The sequence below is a fragment of the Thunnus maccoyii genome, chromosome 24, assembly GCF_910596095.1.
Source record: "Thunnus maccoyii chromosome 24, fThuMac1.1, whole genome shotgun sequence".
Lineage (NCBI taxonomy): Eukaryota > Metazoa > Chordata > Actinopteri > Scombriformes > Scombridae > Thunnus > Thunnus maccoyii.
The window spans coordinates 7393456-7415506 of NC_056556.1; the positions used below are offsets into that span (position 1 = coordinate 7393456).

Genomic DNA, 22051 nt, shown 5'->3' on the forward strand with positions numbered 1-22051 from the left:
AAGACTGAACAAAGGAGCTAAATTTCTAATCAGCTATTTTATAAATATTGCTCTTATCACAATAGAAATGGTTTCAGTGCCACAGTCTGCACACACATCTGCACAGTCTGCACAGAAATCACATCTAAAATTATTCCTGGTGGGGAAAAAAAATCTAATAATAATTTTTTTTGAAAAACAACTGGGGCTTGAATACATGCATGTCTCTATCTGCCTCACACACATACACACAGATGTTGTTTATATTAAAAAAAAAAAAGCCCTCCTCCTGTCTTTCCCAGAATCCCTTGTTGTTTCTCCCAGCATGCTTGCAGGTTTCAGGGAGAAGAAGGAGGAGCTAAAATGTCAGAGGTCACCTGACAAAAATGTTTGATCTTTCTTTTCCCTTCTCTGCATGTCTCTCTATCATCTACCGCTTCTCTACCTCCCCCTTTGATTCTCAGTATACATGAACTTTTCTCTTTTAGAGCAGCGATCGAGTTGAAGATGGAGGGATAGAGTTCTGCACTGAAATGTGTACGTGCATCTCAACACACTCCTTCAAGACTCTGGGTCATAAACCTTTACATCCTGGGACCAAAATGCTTTCACAGATTTCCAGTAAGGAGTGAAACTTTCCCACATAAGATCATGATGACAAATACAACTTAAGACTTTACTTCTACAATGAGATGTTATATATTTTTTTACTAAACAATAAGGAAATTCAATTCTTCCTCAGGGACAAAAGGTCAGTCAAGTCCCTTCATGGCCAAATTATACTTTTCTGATATGATTGTCTATATTCTAGATAATTTAGACTTAAATTCATATAATTATTTTTCATGAAATGGTCCCACAGCACTCTAAAGAGTTTATAATAACTTAAATGTGGATGTCGCTTGTTTTAAATATGAGCACTAATGAACTAATGAACAACACATGAGACATAATGTGATTCTTAACTGATCACGGATGCAAATTTGTGTGGTAAACAGAGGCTTAAAGACTAAACTTGCTTTCTATATTTCCTTTTTATTCTGTTTGCGTTGACCTTTCAATTCATTGAGTATCAGGTCCAATGATTCTTCCCTTGAAAATAAATCTTTAGCTCCATCTAGTGGACAATATTGTAAGAGTGTACACATGTACATCTCGCTAAGCACCACACTTTTTCAATTTTAAGTATATCAACTATATTAGCAAAAAATGATTTTTCCCTCATCTACTTCACTAAGGATATTCCTAGCATGTGCAGTGATTTCTTAGTTGTTATGTCCTATTTTTTTCTCCACAGTAAAAAATAGGCCACACCGCATCTTTGATCACTACAGTTCCATTAGGGATGTGATGAAAGATGTACCTGGGCATGTGGCACAAAAAATAAATGGAAATTTCTCTCATTTCCAGGTCTGAATCCCATTAAGTTGACATAAGCTGTTCATCATCTTGAGACGAGCTTAGAATTACAACAACCCACTATCACTACATACTGACATCTAGCTCAAAGACATGGGCTGACAGATGAAAACAACCCAGTTGATGCTGAGAGAAATCTGGGAATGCTGTCAGAATCACCGGCTTCTCATGTCAGTGCACAAGTTAAGATAAGCCCACTTTTTATAGCATTGTCTGTCATTGTCAGCGTCAACGTCTCTGCTCTAAGCATCTGTTGTTGTTTAACCTGTAAATGACTGCAACACTAACCAATATGGATACGTTTAAAGCCACATAAGGTATCATCTGCATTAGCTTTACAAGAGTCTCTGTGGAATTAGTGTAAAGCTGGATTTATACTTCTAATTCTGTATATTTAGTTATTAATCTCACTGATTTGGACATTTGTGGAAGGAGGGATGAAAAAGATTGAATAGAAAAAAGGTTTACTTGTTTTCAAAACTGGCTTGACTGACATCCTCTTAAGATGCCTAAGGTCTCTGTCAATCCTCTTCAGCTTTTGATATTGAAACCCAATCTCAGGATAAAGAGCAACACTGTGCTTTTGATTCTTGGTGTGGTCATCACACCTAACAGCTGCTGGGATGACTGCATGGATGAGAATGTCAGAGGTACCAGCACCCTTAAATGGAGCCATTACTGTGGTGTGAGTCCTCCAAATGACTCTGCTATCTTCCAGCAAATTGTTTACCGACATGCTTTTTAGACAAGGTCAAATGTTTCCTTTTAACACCTAAAAGAAACCGACTCAATATCTGTCCATATCTTTTGAATATACTTCTTTTTAATGGGAGTTTTAGAGCACATCCGTGTTAGAGAAGGTATGTCAAGTGCAGTCCGTCACAAAGGGATCGAAACTATGCAACCTACACTGAAGGTCAAATATCTATGACGACAGTTTGCAGTGTGTGTCAGCGGCTTTGGCTGTCCGAACCACTCCACTTGAAGAGATAGCTTAGAGAGCCATTGTCTAAGAATTCAGGAAACGAGTGTCAACGCCGGATTCAAATCTGTAATGGTGAGAGGCCATTTTTAACCACATAAGTACAGGTACTTGTTGGGAGAAACAAAAATACAAAAAACTACAAATTTTTTAGAGGGATAGGCTTAGTGTGTGTCTGTCCTTCAACCCTCATATTTAGTGATTGTAGTCATGTGGTCTGGCATGCAACTTCTACACCAGTCCAATTAACATGAAATGCACTATACATCCAGTTATGGTTATGTTACACAATGATTGGACAATTTTGAGGAAGTGTAAGTAAAGTTCAACCTTTCAGAGTTTAAATTTCAGATACAACACAACCAATTTTAATTACTGTTTTACTGTATTACTGCACTAAACCAATGCACAAACTGGTAAAATAAGACTATCAATAATTGCCACAGCCCAGTTTTGATGAATCTTGGATTCATGATCCATCCAGTCCTGCATCAAGCATAGAGTAATACATTTTTCACTTGAATACATTTTTCTATCCATTTGTAACCATTGGATTTTATAGCTGTTCAAACCTGCGCTACCAAAGCAGTTGATTTAAAGGAAGTGATACCAGCTTTTTGTTCTTTTGGCTTTATATTCTGAGGAGAGAGTTTCCTCTTAGACTGCAATAGACACAATGCAGGGCTGCATGGTAGTTGTCGGAAAACACATTAACATTGAGGGTAAGTGCCAGAGGTGGGACAAAGTCATTGTTTAGCAAGTAACAAATAAGTCTCCGGTTGTGCAACAAAGTCCTGACTCAAGTTCAAGTACTCAATAAGTCATTACTTGTCTGTCTTCTATTGTCCACTGTAAACTGTACCTTTCCTGAATTGCTGGTCATTGCGTTGCTAGTCATGAAGTCATGAGATCTGCATCCTCTAAGTAGTTCATTTGAGGGCAGGGCTGTAGCTACACTGAGTTAGTTATTTGGGCAGTAGTAGCAACCTAAGGCCCAGTTTCCCATTTACTACTTTCAAAAATCTCAACCTTGTAATCCAGTATATTGGTTTTTGAAACATTCTTAGCTGTTGGTTTTTAAGATGGACACTTTTCTAAGCAAACCAGAAAAAAACAGCCTGCACTAGGAATACTACTATGATAACTCAAGGATAACAACATGAACATATTTTTGACCACATCCACTTCAGTAGTTGAACAAACCTAAGGTACTGTATGAAAAATGTTCTGAGTTTTTAAAATGATCTAATCTAAAATCATGGCTATGGCCTTGTGTGTGAGGTCTACAAAAAGAGTGATTGAATCTTCAAAATGTTTTTGTCTAGATCATTGCTCCATTTTCTAGTACTGTTGTGACTCTAATTTGACCCTATTTCTGGGTAAACATGAGTCATGATTCGAGGAGCTCCAGCAGGTGGGGTGTCCTTTCTCTTCTGAGGTTTATCTGTGGATATCTGTTGAGCTGAGTGATCCATCGCAGAGCTCGGCCTCCTCTCTATCTTTAGTTGGCCAAGGTCTGTGAATGGAGAGCCTAACTTTATCTTGGCCCACTGTCATCGAAGCTGGTGGTATTTTTAGGGGGTGGCTTGCAGTGGCAGCAGCTGCGAACGCATTTAATGCCCCCCACCCCCCCTTCCAACTCTCTCTCTCTCACTCTTAAGCTGTTGGACAATGACAGTATCAGGGCTGACGAATAACCCAAGCACTCAGCTGAAAGACTGTGGTCATTTTCCTCTCTGCCACCGGCAACTTCACACCAAACCAAGGGGAACAATCAAGACATGATACCTGTGACTAGGGGCCACTGAGTGTGAATGGAAGATTTGATTTTTCTTATTGGCTTTGACTTTCGATAACCAGGGGAAAAGTCAGCTGTGACCAAGAATCAACAACAAACAGCAACCAAGGACTGGGGAAAGAAACAAGAGCTGAGGCATCTTACAGAGTTTGATTGTTGTCCAGAGCAACAGAGCGGACGTCTGCCATCTACAGGTCAAATAATAACTTAAAGAAGGGCCACAGTCATCTGAATTAGACTGAGGAAGGCTTGAGCGTTATGAGGACATATTTTTTAAGTAAACAGCACAACAGCGTTAGAGTGCTTTAAAGAGGGGGACTCACAAGATTGGTAAGTTTAGCCTTTCCAGGGTTAAAAAACACTTTTGAATGGTCTGGATAAAATTTGAAAAGGGTTAGTTTTCTGTTAATTTTTACAAACTGCATTATGTCAATTTCCTTTCTGACTTTATGTGTCTCTATTGGCACTAATATTTGATATTCAGGCCCACTTATGTAGAATAATTTCTATCCATGTGCCAACAAACGATCAATTAGTAGCTAAATCTGTTTCATGTCTTTATTGATCATGAGAATTTATCAGACACATCTGAGGTGGTACCTTAATTTCTATTTCCCAGCCAAGACATGAGATATGATCTGTCCTGTTTATAGGATGTGCATCAAATGTGAGAGCTTGGTGCGTCATATAGCAGGGACGGTTATAATTCTAGATGCCAAAGGCAAGATAGTGACAACACCAGGAGAAGAAACAAATTAGCTACATGTGAGAGACAAACAACTTTCACTGGCTCCTGCAAGATTGATTCAATATCTCTACAAGTTCAAATATCTGTATCAAGAAAGATGAACTTAGCCTCAGATACTAAATGACTTAGGTAGTTGCTGAACGTCAAAGGTGCAGACAACAATGCAACAGTTCAGAAACAATGAAAATCCAGGATACAGCTGGCATAAATGCACTGCAAATACATACATTTATGGGTCAGTTTTGTCTTAATTTGTGACTGCAGGTTTGTGTGCTATGTGACACATGGTCTCTGGTATCTTTTTTTGGACAGACTACTTTATAAATACACTCTTCAATGAGTTACAGCACCAGCTGTGAGACAACCTAGAGTGGTTTACGTTTGCTCAAAACCCACTGAACTAAACTACTAAATGTGATAAACACGTTTCTAAACATGTTACATTAGTTCTGCTTCGGTAACTGCATTGAGTATTTGGAATATTAAAATATCTCAATACACTCCTCTCTACAAAACACAAAGTGAGATTCCTGATCATAAAAGTGTCCATTTTAAAGCACATTCTAGATTATCTTTCAACATACTGTATCTAATATTTGACATGCAATCATGAAGCTTAGTGGTTCTCAAAGTGGGGTCTGGGGATCCCCAGAGGTCCTTGAAGGGGTTCCAGGGGGTTCCCAGCATAAGTAACATGATGACAGAATGTCTGACTTTTTAGGTCATGGGTTTCATACACTTTCTGTAATAAAACATCTAAAAGCAAAAATCTTATCATATGGGAGGCCTAGGTCCAATTTGTGTCGGTTCAGGGGTCCTTGACGTGAAAAACTGAAAGATTTTGAGAAACACTGATCTAGCTCAGCTCAGTTAAAATATACAGAAGACAATGTGTCACAGAGTCAAAAGAAGAAAACTACACTTCAGTCAATACAACTGATTGAATAATAGGAGTTTAGTGTTTAGATTGTGATTTTAGGCTTAAGTCCGGTCAAGACTTGTTGTTTGGGAAAGTTCTGCAAATGTAAGTTTTTGTTTGAATCTATTTTTCCATTGAAGTCATTTGCCTACTGAAATATAAATTTTCTCTTTTTCAAAGATACTTCACCAAAGACAAGAGGATTATTTTGAGAAGATCTCACAACAAAAGAAATTTTTTCATTCAAAACGGAGACAGAGTGAAATCATCATGGATATTTTTGGAGGTGCTCCTCGTGTTTTGGGCTACCCACGGCCTGTAGTGGCACAGTGTGGCACAGATGCCACATTAAGGTGCCAGATTGGTGGGGACCCTCGTCCTGATGTGATCTGGGAACGTAAAAATGTCCAGATTTTGACTGAAGGACGTTACAAGCTCTCTGAGGATGGAAAAGCATACCTGCTGACCATTACTGGAGTAACCGAGCAGGATGCTGGCCAATACATCTGCAAAGCTAGAAATAGCATAGGTGAAACCTATGCAGCAGCCTCCCTTAAAGTGGAGGGGGAGGCCCCACAACAGGAAGGAGAGCAAAAGCAATTAGGGGTCAATGGTGTGAAGCAACCAGTGAAAGAAAATGGAGAATTAGAGGAACACCTGAATGGCTACTGCACGATGCAAAATGGTGAACACAGCAAAGAGAATGGAGAAGTTCTGAATGGAGAGCACAAGTGGAACAGTAAGTTTAGCGAAAAACACGAAGAGGTTGATTTCACGTCTGATGACAGACCAAGATTCCTCATCAAGCCCCTCTCACTGCGTGTGGACAGAGGCGAAGACGCCGCCTTCTCCTGCAAAATCTGGGGCACGCCTCTGCCTGAGGTGGTATGGGAAAAAGACGGCAAGAAGCTGAACGACATCTTTGAGAGCTCCCACTTTAGTGTGAACAATCAAGACGGTGGCTGGTTCCAGCTCAAGATCTACAGGACGCGTATGCCAGACAAAGGTGTTTATACCTGCAAGGCCGTCAACTGCAATGGTGAGGCCTTGGCTGGCGCTGTCCTTCTTGTCGAGCCGGTACCTGAGAGAGCAGAGAATAAAATGTCCTCAAATAGTCGCACTAACAGCCAGAGTTCACCAAGGACCAGAAGTGGGAGGTTCTTGTCAAGGGTCACAGAGGAGCCACATGTCAGTGCATCTAAAGTCAAGAAGTTTGCAGTGGCAGAGGGGAAACACGCCAAGTTTCGCTGCTTGGTGACGGGGAAGCCAAAACCAGAGATCATCTGGAAGAAAGATGGGGTGCCCCTAGATCCCGGGAGGCGTCATTTGATATTTGAGGACAGAGAGGGTTACTACACGCTGAAGGTTCTGTACTGTAAGGTGCAGGATACAGGGCTGTATGTGTGTGCTGCATCAAATGCTCTTGGAAACACCCTCAGTGCTGTTCATCTGACCGTCAAAAGTAAGAGATACTTCCTTGTTTGTACTAAATCTGCTTTTACTGCAATCCTAACTGAACAAAACAGAGATTTCTACTCATTTCTACATAATGTCACTTAAATCAGCAATACTGAGAAAATAGAGTATGCCATTCAAGAATAAATACGTATGGTGGCTTGATTTTAAAGCTAGCAATTATTTTATGATGGTTTTCCATTTTCTCCAAATGCTAATTATCTTGTTTTGAAATGGGACTCTTTCTAGACTATACAGGCGACCCATTCAGGGTGTAACCCACATCTGGCCTCCTCAGCCTCCTGCTACTTTGAACAGCATAAACCGATACAGAAATAGATTGCTGGATGGATAGAAAACCAATACCAATGTAATTAACGACACAAAATTACTATTAAACTATGGTTAAAATTACTGAAAGTGTCTTTAAACATCTCAAAACCTCACATTTACAGAAGAAAGATACTGAGTGAAAGCCATATTCTTAATCATGCCAAACAAGAGTGAATGAAGCAAATAACTAATAACACAATATGAAAATGTGCTTTGGAAAGCTTTTTCATAATGTGACAATAACACTGACTTTAAAGAGATTCTGTGCTAGTTTCACTCTTCACTCATTCTAAGTGAATTTTTAAAGAAACAGCTGCAGACGATCCAAAATGAATGAGTCATTGCGTCTCTGATGCATATCTCCACACAGAGAAAACATTAGGTCATAAGCTGCACATGTCAAGGCTAATTGCATTTTGTTAAAATGCATGGCATCACTTTTTAAAGTGGTTAATTATTTTGTCCTAATCCCTTCATAATGGGCAGATAATTCTCTGGGTCACATAACTTTTCATATGCATAGTCCTGCAGTGTGTCAGCTGCTTCTATCAGACATGTCAGTGCAGTCTCGGGTCAACACGCCAGTCCTTAATATACAGATAATAATCAGTGGCATAACAGCAACATAGCTTTGCTTAAAATGGCTCTTTTGGGATGAAAGATTCATGTAAATACAAAGCTTTTGATAGAAAATAAATGTGTAACCTGAAACTAAACTTTAAGTGTTTTGGAGATTAGTTAGTGATTATTTCATTATTCACAAATTTCTTTTTTATTTTTTTTTAAAGGTGACTCATTATTTTCAAAACTTTTTTAACACTTTCCAGTCTTTTCCTTTTTGCAGAGGGACTATTGCCTGGGCAATGAACTTAAGTCAAATTGCCATAGTAACGTAGTCTTCATCAAAAATATTGCAGTAAAAGCTTAAGTCAAGAAAAATCACTCACGAAGTTAATTAAATTTACTCATTCAATGAATCAATCAATTGCATTGTAAAATAAGATCTGTAAACCAACCCAAATTTACAACTATCCCATACTTTTTGTTGAGTGAAAACATGCAGACTTTAATATAAATTTCCATTGTTCTTCAGGCCTATCTGTGCGGTTCAGGCGTCCATTAAAAGATGTGGAAGTGAGGGAGAGGGACGTTGCTGTGCTGGAGTGTGAGGTTCCTGATGAGTCGGTCCCGACTGCCTGGTACCTGGAGGACCAGAGGCTGATGCCCAGCAGTAAATATGGGATGGAGCAGAAGGGCACCAGGCGAAGACTCACCATCCATGATGTTGGGACAGACGACGATGGAGTGTATCTCTGTGAGATGCCAGATGGAGCAAAGAGCATTGCAGAGATATCAGTTAAAGGTATGCAGTCATTTACAATATGCAATGTGTAGTTGCTTCACTAAAATTACTCAAATTTTTGCATGTGTAACAGGGATAAAGACCATCACTAAAACACACTCTAACTAAAGATGCCATGATCACATTTTTGCATCTAAATACTAAAATTTCTTCTAAAAAAGAAGCAAAGAAAACTGGACTCATCAACAAAGGTTAAACCTGCATCATCTAAACTTCTACCACTTAAAAGGTGCTATGTTAAAGAACCTCTGGGTAACTAAATCCTTTAAAATTTCAAATTGAAAATGCTTGTTACTTGGGGACCAGCAAAAAGAGAAACTGACTCTTCAACAGAGAAATGTATCCGCTTGATGTAAAAGTGTAAATCTACGATGTAGAGGAACTGAATAGAGAGTAAAAGAGGAACAGCAAGTTTAGAAAAAAAACCTGCTGTACAATACAAATTCTAAAAAAGTAATTTTTTGTACTCACAGGTACTATTGTTCGTAAACTTCCCCGGAAGCTGGAGGTCCTAGAGGGTGAGAATGCTGCGTTCTGCGTGGAGGTGGAGGATGACGAAATGGAGGTCCACTGGTTCAAAGATGGTTTGAAGTTGCATGAGACTCATCAGACGATCCTTAAGTCTTTTGGCAAAACTCATATTCTGGTCTTTGTCAATGTGGCCTACCAAGACTCGGGGGTAGTGACCTTTGTCACAGGGAGATCCAAGACCTCATCACGTCTCAAGGTCAAAGGTACGTTTAGGTTGGGTTGATGTCTTGTGTATGTTTGTTTCACAGTTTTCAGGATTGTTTTGCAAACGATTATGAGGTTATTATTCTCTGGGAGATAAAATGAGTTGGAAATGTTCAAATGCAGACAGTTTAAGTACAATAACATCCACTGAATTCTTTTCATTCATAATAATTTTTAACCATTTTTCTTGTAGCTAGCAGTGTTTTCCATATAGCATTTCATATTCTAGACCTTCAGAACAATCAATTGTTGTTTTGCATTGCCTCTCTGACATTTTGACTTGCAAATGTTGTTATATATTTAAATATATAACACAAGGAAATAGCTATGACAATGATAATTACCCTCTTAAGCTGAAGGCATGCTGATCTTACGCTCTACTTCTAAATCCATTGGTCCAGCCAGTGCAATAGACAAAAACAATGGTTGTTTTGGAGATTTAAATTGGGGACTGTATGGTAGGGTTTGGTTCTGATAGCTGGCTTAATTTTTAATTAAGTTAAAAGTTTGTAAAATAACCTTAAAATTCAGGGTCTAATGTATATCTTTTTAAATCAAACCTTTTCTTTACTAATTCAACATCCTCCATCTTTCTCCCCATTTAGCCACAAGACATTGTCCTCCTATCTGTCCTGTTGGAGTCAAAATGGATGCAGATCGCCCTAACAGTGCTCTCCTCAACTGGGTTCCTGCCCCGAACAGCCAGACCACCACCCGCTCCATCTTTGTGGTGGAGAGACAGGAAGTGGGCTCGCAGGAGTGGCAGAAGTGTTTCACAACGGAGACCTCCACCTCAGCTGAGGTCACTGGTGACAGCGTGCCGTGTGAGGGTGACTACCGCTTCCGTGTCTGTTGCATCAACAAATATGGGCGAAGCGGCCATGTGGAGTTTCCAAAAGTTATCCATCTGGGTAGGTAAACTGAAAACTCTTTCTTGATAGATACAGTATCTCAAGCTACTTGAGATACAAGTATCTCAAGTGGCTTTAGGTTTTTTCAGAGTACAGTAACAAATCCAATTCAATGGCAACCTACAAACGTATGACATACTTCAGAAAATGGACTATGCTATTTTTTGATAACTTCTAGTTCTGTTTTTTTCTATTTTTAGTTCCTGGGCCAAAAATTCGCAATCGCCTCCAAGGCTGTGAGGTCATGGAGGGAGAGGATGCTCGCTTTTCCATTGAACTGTCTGCCTCAATGGTTGGAACCTGGTTTCTGAATAGCGCTCAACTGCAACATGGTGGACGATACTCGATACAACAGTCCCAAACAAAACACTCATTGGTTATCCATGAAACTCGTGCTACAGAAGACACAGCAGAGGTCACATTCATAGCCAATGGAGTCCGGGATTCAGCAGTTCTCAATGTTAAACGTAAGTGTGAATATCTGGTAAAAATATGTAAATTCTGCAAAATTTAGTATGTTATCAAATATTAATGTTGAGTTTGTTTGATTTACGTGCTCATGTCTTTACAGCTGCTGTGGTGAAGTTCAGCCCTTTGCCAGAGTTAGACACCAGGAAGAAGGTGGAGACTGGTGACGCCATTGTGCTCTACTGTGAAGTCTCCCATCCTTTTGCTCAAGTATCCTGGTTCAAAGATGGTGAAGAACTCCAGGTGACCGATGGCCTCAACATCCAGTCAGATGGGAACATGAGGAGGATTGTGATCCACTCAGCTGAGCAGTCTCACTCTGGAGTTTATACATGTGAAACTTCAGGGGACGTCATCAAATTCAACGTGGACGTTGCAGGTAAAAGGTTTTGGAAAAGCTGATGAATTTCTGGTCTTTGCATGTATTTAAGAACCCAGTTGTTCATTCATATATGTAACTATATAAAATATATGTAACTATATAAAATACATAATTCAATTTAGACAAATTAATGGATTATTTTTTGTTGATTGAAAGAAATATATCGACTTTTTAAAAATTATTATTTAATTCTTCATCCATTAAAATGCTACACTTTTGCTATTTCCAACTTCTGAAATGCCCTCTTCTCATTTTTACATATTAGAAATTTAATAAAACATTTTAATCTTTTCAAAAAAATGTCTAGACTAAACAATAAATATATTAATTAAAAAAATACATTAATCAACATGAAAATAACCACCAGTTGTAGCCCTAATTGATATGTACTTGACCTACCAACACAGTAAAACAAAACCTTCTTAGTTTCAAGGTTCTTCAAGTTTGGTTTTTATGGTTTAACCAAATTGTACTGAGAATATTTCTAGCTAAGTTTGTCCTGCAGTACCTTGTTTTCCAGCTGCTGACATTCGTCCTCTTTCCTCTGTTTTTCCAGGTCCTCCTGTGGATTTCACTCCAGCACCTGAGGAAGAGCTCCATAAGAGCAGCATGGAGTTCGACCCTGTTGTGCTGGTCTGCCACGTCTCCAGAGAGGATGCTGAAGTTGTGTGGTAAGGAGTAAAGTCCTGTTCAAGAAATGAATAAAAAAAATTATCTTGTGCTTTTATATGTGCTCTGTTTTCAAACTCTATTTTTTAATTATTATGTATTAAGTGTTCTGTGAAGTGTTGTTTTTCCACATATAGTATCACTGATCTTTGCATTCACAGCCTTGAAAATGGTAAATTACTAAAGAAATCAATATATATATTCAGTTGAGTTATTAGCTATTGAATTAAACTTTGTGTTTTGGTAAGAAACTCTTGGTAAGAAAATCTTAAAATAGTTATCGTATTAAGTGTTATTCAATACCCTGTCTTTTTACAGTTGTCTGTGTCTGATTTGGTGTGTCCCAGGTATAAGGACGGCTGTGAGATCCAGCCCAGTGACAACATCACTCTGCAGGCAGAGGGAACCATGAGGAGGCTGATCATCCGTTCTGCAGAAACCTCAGATGCTGGCAGCTACACCTGCCAAGCAGGAAACAACAGCATGGAGTTCAACGTCAATGTCAGAGGTACATTACAAAGACCTGGCCCTAATAGTTTAATAGTGGAGAAAACACACGTTTCTTGTAGAAGAATTACAAAAAGACATGCAGGAATTAATTATTAATCCTAAAATGTCATAACTTTCTTGTTTATAATAGAAGTATGAATTGACCTCACTGTACTTCCTACAACTACAAACACAGAGCCCCCAGTGATGATCGTAGACCCTAAGGACGATATTGCGATGGAGAGCTACGTCTCAGAGGAGATCCACCTGCAGTGTGAGTTATCTCGCTCCAGCGGTAAGGTGCGGTGGTCCAAAGATGGCCAAGAGGTGGAGGAGAGCAACAATGTCCAGCTGATATCTGAGGGTCCTTACAGGAGGCTGACCATCCTCTGTGGCACGGTGGAAGATAGTGGAGAGTATGTCTGCGAAACAGACGGAGACTCTGTCTTCTTCCAGCTTATTGTCACAGGTAAGGCTGAAATTTCCTTTTGCATGCACATCTGATTATATTGATATGTCTAATACAAATGTGTGGAAGGTTACATTTAAATATCCACTTTCTGCACCAGAGCCACTGGTACGAATAATTCACCCCAGTGAATCAGAGATTGAGCTGACACATTTGGCCTCTACAAGGCTGGAGCTCAACTGTGAGATCTCCCAGTTGGATGCCCAAGTCAAGTGGTTTAGAGACGGCCTGGAGGTGGAGGAGGGCCCTAACCTGATCCTGGAGGTGGATGAGGCCCAACGCCGGCTGGTTATACCCATGACCACTGTGGATGACACAGGGGAGTATGTATGTGACACTGAAGATGACTCAGTTGCCTTCTTGGTGACTATTACTGGTAAGAATGAATTATATGAGGGTAACCATTTAGCATAGTGATAAACAAATACTCAATAAATGTATAGAATTTTGATATGACTTCTATCATTTGTGAATCTTCCCTCTTTTCTTTTTAATGACTTTATTCTTCCTTTTCATTCAGAGCCACCAGTGGCACTTACTCGCCCCCAAAACATGATTGATAAACTGGAGAGTTTTGCTGGAAAGCCAATTGTGCTAGAGATCGAGGTGTCTCGGCCCAATGCAGAAGTGAGTTGGTGGCTAAATGGCGAAGAAATAGAGGAGAGTAGTAATGTGATCTTCACAGAGGATGGGTTAATCCGGCGTCTGACCATCCACTCGCCTTCTCCAGCGGATTCTGGGAAATATACCTGTGATGCTGTTGATGACAAAATTGATTTCCAGGTCAAAGTTTCAGGTAAGAGGCAATTGTCAGTGGTCAATGGTGAAGACGATTTGTGGCCCAAAAGGCAATCAATCAATGATGACTGTATGATTAGAGTTATCAACATACATGTCAGTCACCAACAATCAGATGTTGACACCATTTTAAAAACCACCATATCATATTAATTGTCAATATGTAATTCTGCATCCTTAGAGCCTCCAGTGAAGATCTTAAGAAAGCCGGAGACGAAAACAAATCTTAAGTCTCTGATTTCTGATGACATTGTGCTGGAGTGTGAGCTCTCCAGAGCAAATGCAATCAGCAAATGGTATAAGGATGGCTGTCGTATTGAGGATGATGAAAGGTACTGCGAGGAAGAGGAGGGCGCTTATCGCTCACTCGTCATTCTCAATGCTGAACTCGGAGACTCTGGAGAGTACTTCCTGGATGTTGAAGATGACAATATCACCTTCCAGGTTACCGTAGAGGGTAAATTTAATTTAAACTTTTGTATTAATTTAGTGAACTGGTTAAAAAAAAATGTGTCTTAAATAAAATTCCCTCTTTTGGTCTTAGAGCCTCCAGTGACCATTGTGGGCAACTCAAACGACGCAGACTATCAGGAGATGATGGCAGGAGATGACCTGATCCTGGCCTGTGAGGTGTCCCGTGCCAGTGCCCCTGTCCAGTGGTACTGCAATGACAAGCTGCTCACCAATGACTCCCGTACCGACATTGAGTGCTATGGCACTCTGAGGAAAATTATCATCTCAAATGTCCAGCCTTCAGATTCCGGGAAGTACATTTGTGATGCTGTGGATGACAAGATGATTAGCGTTGTCAGGATTCAAGGTACGAACCTCGGGTGGAGGTTAAGTCTTTGCACATTGCAAATTTGATTATGAACCTGACCTAATATTTGCCTCTTTGTCCATTTTCATGAAAGAGACTCCAGTTACATTTATAAACAAGGAGGATGACATTGTTGTAACTGGTTATGAAGCAGAGAGCGTGACCTTGACAAGCTTTGTGTCCAAGGAAAATGCTCTGGTACGCTGGCTCAAAGATTGGACGCCTGTTGAAGGAGAGCGCTACCTACAGCTCATGGAAGGTCATCAGCGTACCCTCACCATTGAACCTCTGAGGCGCTCTGATGCTGGCGAGTACACCTGCGATGTCAACACGGACCAGATTCACTTCAGCCTGCTGGTGAAAGGTTAAAATTTTTGTTTCATCTTGTCATCCGACAACGTTGTAGAAAATCTCAGTTTGGTTTAAAAAGTCATATTAACTTTGAACTTCTGTATCACAGAAATGAGAATCAAGTTTACAAGACCGCTGCAAGACACTGTGGCCCATGCTGATGGTATGGTGACCATTCGCTGTGAGGTGTGCAAGCCAAAAGCAGACGTCCAGTGGCTCAGGAATGGCATTGAGGTGGTTCCAAGCAGGAGGTTCTCCATTCGGGCGGATGGAGTAGAGCGAAGCTTGACCATTCACCGTTTAACAAGAGAGGATGCTGGGGAGTATGCCTGCGAGTCCAAAGATGACAGGACCATGGCAACACTTAGGGTGGAGAGTAAGTATACTTGGACTCTGATTTCTTGTCATTTCTCACATGAGGTAGGAGGTTCATAAACTTTCTTCTGTTTCCTCAGTGCCTCGGGTGGTGGAGTTCCTCACTGAGCTCTACAACACCACTGTGCTTGAAGGAGAAGATGCCACCTTCAAGTGTGTGGTTTCTCCCGAGGATGTCCAGTTGGTCTGGCTCATGGACAATGAGGTCATCACCCTCGGCGACCGTTTCGAGGCGACCCAGAATGGCCTGTGCCACACCCTGGTGATCAAGAAGTGCCAGATGTTAGACTGCTCCAAAATCACAGCTGAGGTTGAAGGAAAAATGAGCAAGGCCAGTCTCAAAGTTCAGGGTAAGACCATTTTATATATAGTGTCAAAAACAACTATATATAAAATGTTATAGTGTCAAAAACTTCTGTGCATTACCATTTACTGTCTAAAACATCTTTCATTTTTTGTTTAAGTAAAACCAGCAGTGCATTGTGACCTTTATTTCTGTCTCTCCCCTTTATGATCAGAGGCTCAGGTCTTGTTTACAAAGAAAACGGAGGCTGTCATGGCAGAAGAGTTTGGCGATGCCACCTTGGAGACTGAGATCAGTCTTGAGACAGGCGAGGTCCAATGGATAAGGCAAGGGATCGTCATCCAGGCCGGTCCCCGACACACGCTCGCTCAGAACGGGTGTAAACGCAGTCTGACCATCAACAATCTGACTCTGTCGGATCGGGGAACCTACCGCTGTGAGACTCTGCATGACAGGACACAGGTCAAGCTCAATGTAGAACGTAAGTGGTCCAAACTGGGGCATAGATGATTATATTGCCAGAGATTTTTAGAAATGAACAGGTTGAAGTCTCCCTTACTTTTTCTAACTCATATCGTTGCACATTTACCGCCAAAGACATCCCATTATCTCCTTCTACTGTACATTACATCCCTCTGTAACATTATATAAAGACACATTTTCAGGAAAGAAAAAAGAGTGTGTAGCTGTTCTCAGACCTTAACCAAACACTTCAAGTCAGACTGAAATTGTTCACTTCATGAGAAGTTATGTTAAGTCAAAAAATGCCCATCACAGGTTCCAAGAGCCCAAAAGGATACCTTCACTTTACTCATTTTGTCTGACCAACAGTTTGAAACCCAAAGATCTTATGATAAAAAATCATATAAAAAGAGAAAATCAGAAATTTCTTAAATAATTTTTCTGTGGTCAACAAAGTTGACAAAAATGACTCACCCTTTTCTGCCAAATACTGTTGGAATACTAATACTACTAATATTAAGGTATATTGCACTATATACCAGAAGGGAGATTTCTCTCCAAACAGGAGAAGTAGAGTATAATAAGTAGAAAACATTCAGCCAATGTAGTGCACCACTTTGTAACTGAAATCTCATCTAACTGTCTACTCCTAACAATGCATTTTGATGCTGTTTGTACTAAATGAGTGGCTGGTTCACAATCTTGAATCGACTCAATCCACTCTTCTAACCTGCTAAAACACAGTACATATTGTAAGTGCTTTTCACAGTAAGTCACAGTTAAAAAAGATGCTAAGAATAGCAGGCTAGATCTGTTCTGTAAGTGAGAAAAGGTTTTTGAAACACAGCCATGCTGTTATACAATAGTGTACTGAGTGACGCTATGATAATAGACCTTGGTGTCATTTTTGTCGTGTGTTAAACTTAGCTGGGACTATATTTGAACCACCTTTTGTTGCCCTTGAAACACAGTCTTTTTGCAATGTGAATGTGTTAGCTATGCCTTAAAGCTGTGTGATATTTGAAATAATTCCTATCAGGTATCTTTTCTGTTGTTATTTCATCCCAATACATTTCTAAAAAGTACATTATCTTATGTTTTTACAAAACACAACTCTCACCACACTACTCTCCCTCATCTCATCCAATCTAGCCCGTAAAATCTCCATTCGTAAAGGCCTAACTGACCAAGAAACCTTTGAACGAGAAACTGCATCCTTTGAGGTGCAGCTATCCCACACCGACGTGGAGGGCATTTGGCAGAAGGACGGCATCAGGGTGAAACCAAACAACCAGTGGCGGGTGAGCACCAATGGGCTAGTCCATGGCCTAACCCTGTCCAACCTCACCTTGGAGGACACGGGGACCATTGTCTTCTCAGCTGAAGGGGTGCGAACCACTGCCAGGCTCACAGTCAAAGGTAACTATCAGCCTATGGGAGTCATTTCCTTATTTAGGAACATTGTGAGGAGAAAATTAACCATATAATTGATTAATTACGTTTTTGCTTTGATGGGTCACTGACTGATTGGATTGAATAAATTGACAGAGACACCAGTTACTATCCTGAGAGCACTGGCTGATGTCCGTGTAGAGGAAGAATTTCCCGCCACTCTGGAGTGTGAATTCTCCAGACAAAACGTTGAAGTGAGATGGTTCAAGGTAAAACATACCTATAAATAGTTTTCCTCTTGACTGTATGTTTGCTGACAGTAGAAAAATGCAACAGATTGGATAGTTTTTAACTGGTAAAGCATGAGGAATACCTCTGTCCATTTCCTTCTGTGAATCAGAGCGGGACAGAGCTGAAGCCGGGGAAGAACTGTCGGATCTACTCCATGGGCCGGAAGCGGTTCTGTCAGATCCTACAGTGCTCAAGGGCTGACTCTGGCACCTACACATGTGACACAGGGGAAATCAACACTTCCTGTTCACTGGAGGTTTATGGTAAGTGTCTGAACACAAGCTGCCATAACACATATCCAATGAAAACTTAAAAAACAACTTAACATGAAAATTGAAATTTCTGCCCATATTAATAATTTCAGGGCTCATTTAAGTTGCACATTAAATTGTGTGCAGCCATGCAAGTAGCTTATACAATGTCTCCACCTAGAGGTGAAAAGGAGGTGGTGTATTAAAAAAAATATGTCAACAAATCTTGAATGACAGTGATGATGTTTATATTTCTAGCCTCCAATATCCCTGATCTAAATTTATTTACTGACCTCACAGAGCATGAGTTGACGATTGTGCAGGATCTGGAAGACCTTTATATCCAGGAGGACCAGAATGCTGTCTTCATGTGTGAAGTTTCTCTGGAGGACGTGGCCGGGGAATGGTACAAAGACGGCCACAGGATCCGGCCCACCAGCACCATCAAGACCCGCACTGAAGGTCAGAGAAGGAGGGGGTTGAAACTTGATGGGACTGAATGTTTTTGATAAGATTGAGAAATTCATTCCCCAAATTAATTTGATCACTTACACATCATTAGGCTGAGTAACAAATGTACCAAAGGTATGAAAACATAAAGCACATCTGTGATGTTGAATATCTAGAGCTGGTAGGGACAATAGTATAACCACCAGTGAGACTACAAATTTGCCATATAAAAATGTGGATTCTGGTTGATTAATCTCAACTTTTCTAACTTGTATATTTATGAATATACAATCTGAAGAATAACACACACAAACATTTCAGCAAATGTCTTCTGTCAGTGTGTAAGCTCAGCGACTGTCACAGTCCAACCTCCTTTTAAAACAGCAGGTGGAATCAGGTGCAAACAGTTAAAACTAAATGAGGGTGATTTCAAAGAAAAAGGTGTGGCAATAAACCAATAAGATCTGAATCACCTATCAACAGAGAAATAATGATGATAATAAATATCAAGTTGGTAACAGTAACAGTTGATAAACATGAAAATATGAATTCAAATATAAATCAGTTCACACAGAAGCTAAACTAGTGACACTAGCCTATAGGAGGACCTTTGATGGGCAGATAGGGCAATGTAAGGCCTGGGGAGGAGGAGAGAGCCAAGACAGAGACTGAATAAAGAGAAAGATAATATAGAGATGGGTAACAAATTAAAGGAAGTGTCTAAATGAGGTGTTAGGGACCAATAACAAACCACTTTTGATAGATTCTCCAAGTCTCTGAAACTCCATTGGATGGATAAAAACCATTCTTCCAAAAAATATTGCCTCATTTGGTTCATTAAGCCATTAAGTGTCCTCTTGTACACTGCTGGGCAGCATCTGCATTTTTTATGTGGGTATTTATTTTTTCTTCTGTAAGAATCAAAATCATGAATCTCTTTCAGGGACCAAACACTTCCTGTTGATGTGTAGCGTCAAAGCTGAAGATGCTGGAGAAATACGCTTTGTAGCCAGAGATGTTGAATCTACAGCTTACCTTGAGGTAGAGGGTAAGTCTGTATTTACCCCTATAATATCCAACTTGCTGCTTTTCTTTGCGCATGTTAACAGCTTAAAAATGTTCTGTACAAAATCTCAAAACTTTTCAGAACTCCCAGTTTCCATTGTTAAACCCCTGCGAGACCGAACTGCCCTGGAGAAACACCGGGTGATCCTTGAATGCACTGTCTCCTCGGCCCGCTCCGACGCCACTTGGTACAAGGGCAGGGAGGAGCTGGTTCCCTCCGATCGAGTGGAGATCCTGGTCGACGGTTGCTGCCATAAACTGGTGATACAGCAGGTGGCTGTGGAGGATGAGGGCACCTACAGCATTGAGGTTGGGGAGCACACATGCAAGGCCAAACTCATGGTGGAAGGTAAGTTGAGTGGAAAGCAATTTTAAGGAATTTATGTCAAATGTCATTGAAGGAGGCACTCGTCATCTTTACTCCTCCAGTTTACAGAATTACCATCTATGGTTGGGTGTGATTGTTTTTATTATCAATACTGATGGGTAAAAAAAGAGTTGGTGTTTCCTGGTTTTCTAAAACTTGCTCCCCCAAGTCAAAATACTTATTGTCTTACTGTATAACACTTCTTTTCCTCTGTGCTGCTGCAGCCCAGTCCCTCACGATGGTCAGTGAGCTGGAGGACGTGGAGGTGATGGAGACTGAACCGGCGTCTTTCCAGTGTGAGATGTCTGTTGCCATAAACAAACCTCCAGTTTGGACTTTGAATGGAGAAACCCTTCAGCCGAGCCCCTCTGTCCGCATGGAAAACCACGGGACGGTCTACAAACTCACTCTGAAAAACACCAGTGTGGACATGAGCGGGGTGGTGAAATTTACCATGGGCAAGGCCAAGAGCAGCGCCACGCTCAGTGTTGTGGAAAACTAAAAGGATGAAAGAGAAAAGCAAGTGACTCTGAGAGAAAGAAAGTGAGGAGATTGACTGAAAAGTGGGAATTGCTCAGGTCCCCTTTTACACAACATCTCCAGTATTTGTGTTTGGATGGCCTGCACTTGAGGGTTAAGAAGAAGTGAGATAGATTGAATATTTTAAGCCTGAGGCATGTTATGTCAGTCCAGTTATTCCTTTTTTTTTACAGTGTAGATGATATTTATTTCCCTAATACAGATGTCTGGTTGACTTTACATTCTTGTATACTGATTAAAACCCACCAAAAAATAAAACAGAATAAAAGTGGTTAATTACATTGCGTCAAATATGTCATTATGTTTACCAATTAAGGAGGCTCCAAGATCCTTTACAATTCCTTTTTCTTTTCTTAATAACTTTATGTCCGGATGCGTGGAGGACATGGTTGCTTGTTATGGAGCTTCTGGGAGAATCTTCTTAAGTATAATTTTGAGGTACTTTATACTTCCACTCCTATACATTTCAGAGGGAGATATTGTACTTTCTACTCCACTACATTTATTTGAAAGCTTTAGTTACTCTTCAGATGATGATTTGACACAATGGATAACATAACAAGCTTTTAAAATATAACACATAGTTAAAGATTAAACCAGTGGTTTCCAACCTTTTTTGCTTTTGAAAGCAGTGTGTCGTCAGGGTCACATTTCAGATGTCTATGAGTTGTTAACAGCTAAACCAAATAATGTTTTTTCCCTCTAAACTTCTCACATGGTTTCATTTCAATAAATGTTTAAAAAATCAAAGATTTGAGAAAAAGTCCAAAAACTGAACATAGATTTGTGTATCAGAACTTTGTTTTGTCTTCTTTCCTCTCCCATTAATCATCTCATGACCCCTCAGATTTATCTTAGTTAGTTAGTGTTAGTGGCTGACAGACAAAGTTAGCAACTAGGCTAATGTTAGCTTAGTTAGCTGGTGAAGATAGTGGAGAGTTTGGCAGCTAAAGAGCAAATGTTAGATATTCTTCTCAGGAGTTGGTGGAATTTAAAAAGTTACTAAATATTGCACTTACATCCATCAGGTAGCCAGAAATACACAACTCCAAATAGCTAAGCTAAATGCTAAACTTGGTCCGTGTCTAACTAAATAAGAAATTATTAGCTAACGTTAGCCAGAATGTTTGCTACCAACTTTATAAGGGGATAAAATATGAGTTTACAGCTTGTTGGTGCTCCCATGTGGCCCAAAAAGTTACTGAAGCTTTAACAAACAATATTTTTTTCAAATACAGTTTGTTTTAGCACAGTTGAAATTCAACTGTTAATTGTTTTACCTGTCAAATATCCACAGTGAGCTGGATTTTTGTGGATATGACAAACATCACAGTGAGTACAGTGTGAAGAACAAATTTACATTTTTTAAATTTTTCTTAAATTTCAGAATTAGTAGAAATAACACAATATGTATAATATACATGAATCGCCTCAGTGTCAACACTTACATACTTACTTATATACAA

General features: G+C 40.0%; 1 protein-coding gene across 1 annotated transcript; it reads left to right on the forward strand.

Annotated features, from left to right (window-relative positions):
- The first annotated feature begins 731 nt into the window (after positions 1-731).
- On the forward strand, positions 732-20881 carry obsl1a (obscurin like cytoskeletal adaptor 1a). The gene is made up of 25 exons (XM_042404721.1): positions 732-4508; positions 6026-7307; positions 8727-8996; positions 9470-9730; positions 10337-10642; positions 10843-11109; positions 11214-11489; positions 12049-12163; positions 12509-12669; positions 12847-13119; positions 13220-13495; positions 13640-13915; positions 14099-14374; positions 14462-14737; positions 14832-15101; positions 15198-15464; positions 15544-15813; positions 15982-16248; positions 17382-17648; positions 17778-17890; positions 18022-18175; positions 18464-18625; positions 19557-19661; positions 19761-20027; positions 20270-20881. The coding sequence occupies exons 2-25, from the start codon at positions 6116-6118 to the stop codon at positions 20545-20547; spliced, it is 6645 nt and encodes a 2214-aa protein (XP_042260655.1). The 5' UTR covers positions 732-4508; positions 6026-6115; the 3' UTR covers positions 20548-20881.
- Positions 20882-22051: the final 1170 nt, after the last annotated feature.